Here is a 7,600-nt window from a genome sequence, read left to right on the forward strand (position 1 = left end):
AAAAGATGACCAGTTTTTTCGACGGGATTCGTACGCTACCCGAAAGATAGGAGAAAGTAGTGGCCAGCGATGGACAATACTTTAAATCATAAATATAACCAGTTTTTACAATAAAGCCTCGAATTTCGGAAAAAAAACGGCGGAAGCAAAAAAGTGTACACCTAATATGTCATGGCAAACTTTTTTCTGAAAAGTGCGACCATCAAAGTGTTAAATTAATTGTTATATAGTTAATATATAATTCTATTGAATTATAAGAAATGATGAGAAATAGAAATAAATGGAGATATAAATAGAAAAAGAATGGAAACTGACAATGAGAAATATACGAGAGCCGAATCAATAATATCAGGAATAAATCGAATTTGTGTAATTATTTCAAAAATAATATTTCTTTTTTTTTAAATAGTCAACATTAATATGTTGGCTATATTATATCTAAATAGACTAGTTATATGGATTTTCTTACTATTTAAGAGAGAAACGAAGACTTAAGTACTGAGTAAATCTCAAAGTATTTATTTCGCGAGTATGTTCAATTTTAGTAAAATTAAAAATAATCTAGACTCACGCCAAAGAAGAGGCTTGGTAATGTTTCGTTTATTTTTCTTTAGAAGTAATTCTCTCCCTATCTCTCTTTCTCTTTTCTTTCTCTTTCTTTCTTTTTTTTTCTCCTTTTCTTCTTTCTTTCCTCATCTCTTTTCTCTCTTGCTCATTCTCATAATAAAACGTCCTGATATAATAAAAAATGTAGAGCTTAATCATTTCTAGTTTTTTTATATATCGATTTTATATCTCAATCGATATAATATGATATATAATTATATTATGATAAATATGTGAATTAAAGAGCATTATCAGGATCTTTCAATTATACAGCACCGAAAGTTTTTTTTAGAAATATTTTCTCAGAAATATTTTAATTGAATGAAAAGTGAAACATTTTATAAAGGTTGCGAAATATGTCTGCAATATTTCTGAGACAGCTCTGAAATAGTAATATCCGCAATTCTTCATATGAAGCCTTGTTGAAAGGTTGATGAAATGTTACAGAAAGAATTTGCAATCTTTTTGAAATATTACTAAAAAGGTCAGCTATTTATAGTACTATAAAAATGATATTTAAATATATATTTGATACTTAAATATTGTTTAAGTATCAATTAAACATATATAGAGTGTCTCCTAAATTTTTCCCAAGCTCCTTGTATAGATAGAGCGGACTAAACTGAGTAGAAAAGCTCTCTATAATTTTGCAATTTTCGCAATAATTAATACAAGATATTAATTATAAAAATTGCTGAATATTGATCTTTAATAATTTCTTACTCAAAGGTTATCAACTTGAAACATTGCAGAGACAAAAATCATTAATTTTCTTCTCAGAACTCTAAGAATTTTTTCAGAATTTTTTTTAGTACCGCTTGTTCTTATTCTTACCAACATGAGAAAATACGGCATTAAAAAATTCTGAAAAAATTCTCAGAACTTTATGAGAAGAGAATAAATAATTTTTGTCTCTCGCTATTTGTCTGTAAAGTTGATAATATTTGAGTAAAAAAATGATTAAAAACCAATATTCAGCGATTTTTAGTAATTAATATCTCGTGAACTGTTGCGAAAATTTCAGAATGTTAGATCGACTTTTCGACAGTTTAGTTCGCTCTATCTACACAAAAGCTCTTGACAAAAACTTACAAGACACCCTGTAAATATTTAAATATCATTTCTGAAGTACTTAAAAGTTTTATGATCTGTTTACAGATTACATCTAATAAAGTTGTCAATTTCCAAGGATTACCCGAGTATCTCGGATATTAATTGGATATCCGTTGTGCGTTACTGGATATTTCAATATCCGAATGTCTGGATAAATGATTTTGTCGGGTGTTATCTGGATACTCAAGTAATATTCATAAGTTGGATAACGAATGCGCAAATATTCAGATAATAATATAGAAATAACAAGAATTATATTGAGTCTTAATTTTTAATGTATCCTTAAATATACATACATTCGATAACAAAAAATTAAAGCATTATTCTACTCCTATTCTGGTCCCAGAGACAATAGACTTGAAGACAAAATAACTTCGTAAAAAGTCGTAATGAGATTCAAAATAATTTGAAGTTTGAAATCTTTACATTTCAAATTAATAATTTAGATAATAGTCTCATTAATTTTTTCGAATTTTTAGTATATATTATGAACAATATTTCCGTGTCATTCAGTATGATTATTTTTTATGAAGTTATAGTTTCTTAAAATTTATTTTTTGTTTTAGGGATAAAATATAAATAGGTGATACCTTAATTTTGCTGTTGAGTGTATTGATCTTCAATCATATTACAAAGTTATTGTATTTATTTTTCAAAAAAATCTGTTTTCCAATTTACCTTGCCACAAAGCACCACTAAAAATTGGACAGTATCGAGTTGTGTAACTGCTAAGTTAAACGTCAATGTCTCATTAAATTCTGGTTGTGCAATCGTACACAAATATTTGGTCTTCTTCTTCTTCATTTTTTTACCCGTCTTTCCGTTTAACATTAATACTTTAACGTATGGATCTGTAATAGATATGATTATTTAAAAACATTTTTGTTGAGCAAATTAAACTGATTATAAATTTAAAGTTCTAAATATAAAGCCGGCGGCACACGATGCTTTTTTTTCTGCTAGATTGCGTATTTGTTATCGTATTGATTGGCATCGTAGCCTATACAGTAACAAATCCAGCTAGCAATCTAACAGAAAAAAAGAATCGTGTACCGCCAGCTTTAGAGACAATAAGAATAGCGCATTTCTTTTCTATGTATAAATGCTGATTTTTCAATGCGTTTTCTTGGTTCTTTTTTTTCAATTACTATTTTCGATCTGTATTTCTGATAGCTAAGAGAAGATACACGGAATAAAAGTTTTAATACAACTTTTTATTTTTTGAACGATTAAAAAAATGATTGTTTTGTTTACAATCTTCTTTATTAACATAAAGAATGACCTCTGTCCAGGTGGCCTCTCCATCATGCGAAAATAAAAAAATGCATAGCTCAGAATTAGAGTTATTTATGAATTATTTTCAAATTCCACAAGAAAAAGATTTGGAGCTCGTCAGCAGAAATTTTGATTTAAAGGGATCCTGCTTTATAGGATAAATAAAAAAATCGATTTTTTTTTTCATAAATCAATAGTACAACTTTTCAGAGAAGAATATATTCCTAAAATTTTAGAGCGAAATTCGAAATTCTTTGATATAAATTCAGTGCTTCTATATATGGACATAGGTATAATAAATAATTAAAAAATTCTTTTATTATAGTTTTAAAATACTCTTGCCATTCAATTTTCATTGAAAATTTTTTCTATCTCTTATAGTTTCAATGATATTTCAAAAGAAAAAAAACTGATTTTTTTTTTTAGGAGATGTTTCATTCCCTAAACTTTGAACACAAACAAAAAGATATAGGTCGTAATACCCAAATTACAAGCTAACATTATTTATTGTCATTTTGATGTTAAAACTTATAATGACATTTTGATGTCAAAATGACAAAGTTTACTTGCTGCCTGGATATTTTTTCATGCTTTATAACATATCCGAAGATTTATTAAAATCGATGAGATCAGTTCCTTTATTAATAGCATGAAAAAAGTATGAGTACTTCATACAATTGCTCAAATTGCTCAAAATGAATTTCATGAGGAAGTTAAAGGATTATTGTATGCTTCTAGAATAACAGATTAGTCTCCGAGCACTATAAGAGCACTCAAGAACTGAACCGAAAACTTTGAACGCATTTTTTTCGAAATCTATTTTTCTTCAATTTTGTTTACACGATTCAGAAAAAAATATTTGACTAATAAAACTTTTTATAGGCTTTTTATAGACTTGTTAGTTAGTTAACAGTCAACCATCCTCGATGAACTTAAAAAATTAAATAAAAGTCAACATTAACAATTTTTTTTACATAAAGAAATGGCTGCTACCTATAAATTAAAATCGTAACTTTTTTCAAAATCGCACACAGCTCTTATAGCAAAGGGAGACAGATTTTGAGTCTGTTATCAATTTTTGATTGCAGAAAGACAACAAATTGTACATAAAGTTTGTACTAGCAGATATTGTCAGCAAACTGCTGTCAAAAATATGACAAAGCCTGCTAACATGCTATGCCAGCAAATTGATGATAAAAACCAAATAGAAAGTCTGCTGCATAGCCTGACAGCAGATTGCAAGCAAAAATCGTACAGAGTCTGCTGACATAACTTGACAGCAAATTGACAGCAAAAATCGAGCAAAATTTGTCATTTTCATATACGGCATCGCCACAAGAACTTGGACTTGCTTTTTATAACAAGAAATTGCCCAGGAGTCGTATAAGAATTGGCGTATGTAAATTGAATAGGTAAATCTCCTAGCCCAAGCTTTTTCGAAGTGTTTTCTGAATCTTCAAATATTTTTTGACTATTATTTTATAATTTTTTTTTCTCATGTATATTTTTGAAATGTGAAACTAATCAATAATATTTGAATAATAAAACTATATTAATTGTTTCTAGTATAGCTTTCACATCAGTATGCATATATAAATATACGGGTATCTCAAAAATAGGATAGGAGTCGCATATAGGCCATAGAATAGATCAAGAAGAACAAAAAAATCTTATATCATTTTGAGATATTTGCTGTAGTTTTCGAATTAAAAAAAGAAATATCTAAGCCAATGAGAGGTGAAACCGCGCCGTGAGAATTCGTAGCATGGCGCCTCACTCGACAATGCCGCCACCGCCGTCACTGTCTTATTCCGTGAAAGGTTCGGCAATTATTTTCGGAAAACAAAATTGCTTATGCTGGAAGCATAAAATATAAAATATAAAATAAAGAATAGCTCTAATAATATAAATAAAATTATGTCGATATAAGGACTGCCAAAAGAAAAACGATGTGAAGAAAATAAAATAATGTATTAAATAAAAATAAAGCTACAAACAGTGTTTATTTTCTTCACATCGTTTTTCCTTTGGCTCGTAGCCCTTATATTGACATAAATTTAAGCGTAAAATATTTTTCGTTTCCGAAAGATTTTACGATCGCAGCTAAGTTGGGTTGCAGCATGCGGAAAACAAAACATTAAAAAAAGATAAAATTTTCTATTTCTTATAAATATATAAATGTAAATTATATATAATTTTGTTCATGTTCAGCTATGATACGTTCCCAACACTTCGATGCACCATGCTTCATAATTGCTGTCAAAAGAAAAGTACAGGATATTTATTAATTAAGTTATTTATTAGTTTACAAATTAATTAATTAATTAATTAATTAATTATTAGTTTACAGGATATTTATTAGTTTACAAAATATTTATTAGTTTACAAATATTAGTTTACAAAATATTATTTTAAAACATATTTTTCCAGTAAATTTGAAATCAAAATGATATATCTGACGAGCATGCTGCTAACATAAGGAAACTGCTGCTACTTGGAAACAGTAATTTTAAATTTATCGCTTATCTATGATGTCACACTTTAACAATTTTAATTAGTTGCGTATAGTATGCGAGTGCGCATATCTTTGTTTTTATATCATACCTGTGTTCGATAATGCAAATCGAGTATTCTTTTTTTACAGTGACATATGCTATAATATAAAACTCCGACGCCTTAGATTTGCATTGCCGAACGCAGCTCTTAAGTAGACGCTGCTCGGTTTTTATCAGTCTGCTAGCAAAATATGTCAACAAGCTTTGTCGACAAATCCACAGCCAAATGCGGACACAGCTATGATTTTATAATCAAAATCCGATCGAGTTTGCTGTCAATTTGCGCGAATTGCTAACATTTTGTTATCAGGGAATCATTTTCATATATATATATATATATATCATCAAAATCTGGACAAATTTCAATTTAAATTTTCCGTTATACTGTGCCTCTGCCAGAAGTTGTTGTTAACGTTCGAAAAAGCCTGATGCTTCTAGTAAACAGTCATATTCAAAATGGCCACGATGTTAAAACCAAGTGCGGAATATAATCGAAGAGCCACGATATCATCGAAGACCTTCGCGCTGGGCACTCAGGAAATAATTTAGTTCTTTGGATACCCGAGAGCAACCGTTTATGACGTTGTGACAAAATATACGGCTTTAGAACAGTCCAACAAAGATTTCAGAATGCCGCGAGGAAGCGAGGAAGAATCACTCAAAAGAACGCATCGCGAGGACCCTCGCAGTCATTGAAAGAGCTGATTTCGGATGACCCAGAGCAATCATTGCGCGTTCTGATGGATGTAATGAAGCCATGAATGAAAACTATGATGTCCGGAAGGCCATATGTTTTTTAGTAATAGTGCACCGGCTCATACGAGTCATGAATTCAAAATTAGTTCTTAGACAATCGATATGTTTTAGTCCAAGGAATTCTGGCCTCCCAACAGCCCAGATTTAAATCCCTTGGACTACTATAATACGTACGGAGCATAGTTGAAAGGATCACAAACAAGTCTCGGCATCCCAATGTGACATTATTAAGGACCGTTATTGAGGTAGCATTCGTCGGCATGGATAGCGCTACATTAGACCTTCAGACCAAGGCCATCATTCAAGATAATGGGAGATATATCGAATAACTGTACTCTATAAGGATCTCTCAAATGCCATGTAAAAGGATTTTTTGTAATATTTAATTTTTCATTAAAAATTTTGTTCAAAGAAATTGTTCGATTTGTCCGGATTTTGGTGACGCACACATATATATATATATATATACATTTTTTTTTGTAATTTTTTAGGTTCATTTAGGATAAAATTCTATAAAAATTAAAAATATTTCTTAATTTTTTATTTCTGACAGTCGCTAAAATGTATACAAAATCATCATGGCAAAGTGCCAAAGTAAATGTTTATATTTTTATTATAATACTTTTTCTCACATAAAAATTTTTACGTATTCTACAATAGTTAAAATGTGCAAAAAGTTTTAAAAACAATAAATATCAGTCTTTCTTTTGAAAAAAAATTATGAAAAATCATTTCTTTTTCGATCTCTTAAAGTAGGAAACCCCTTTAAAGATAGGAAACCAAGTGGACGTTCACACTTAAAATTAACAACCAGAAATCGCTCGTAGGCGCAAAATTAGGAGATCTTTTGGATTAGGAGATGAGCTTTTAAATCAGTATGTTTTTGATTTTTGAGTTCCATCTCTTGTTTTCAAAACAACTTTAAAACTAATTTACATTTAAAAGGCAAGAAAATAGTACTGTATCTTTCAGGAACCCGGAAGATATTTTCAATTCAGTTCCGGTTCCAATTTAATAAAGTATTAAATAGATGTCTCGGTTTCAATTTCGATTTTTTTTTACGAGTAAAGAAAACCGAAATCGTAAAAATCGTTATGATTTTTTTCGATTTTTTTAATCGCTTTATTTTATTTATTCTTTAAATTTATTCTATTAAAAAGGAGAAGAAAGAGAGGAAGAGGGAGGGAGGGAGGGAGGGAGGGAGGGAGGGAGGGAGGGAGGGAGAGGGGGAGGGAGAGGGAGAGGGGGAGAGAGAGAGAGAGAGAGAGAGAGAAGAGAGAGAGAGAGAGAGCGTT

The 7,600-nt window shown here is 29.9% G+C and overlaps 1 protein-coding gene across 1 annotated transcript in view; it reads right to left on the minus strand.

Annotated features, from left to right (window-relative positions):
* The window catches only part of LOC105624768 (synaptotagmin-1-like), a 47,551-nt gene that overhangs the window by 4,662 nt on the left and 35,289 nt on the right, over positions 1–7,600 (minus strand). The window contains exon 8 of the mRNA XM_012206120.1: positions 2,398–2,570. Within this exon, the coding sequence (XP_012061510.1) occupies positions 2,398–2,570 (173 nt within the window). The remainder of the gene's footprint in view (positions 1–2,397; positions 2,571–7,600) is intronic.

The sequence above is a fragment of the Atta cephalotes genome, assembly GCF_000143395.1.
Source record: "Atta cephalotes unplaced genomic scaffold scaffold00088, whole genome shotgun sequence".
Classification (NCBI taxonomy): Eukaryota; Metazoa; Arthropoda; class Insecta; order Hymenoptera; family Formicidae; genus Atta; species Atta cephalotes.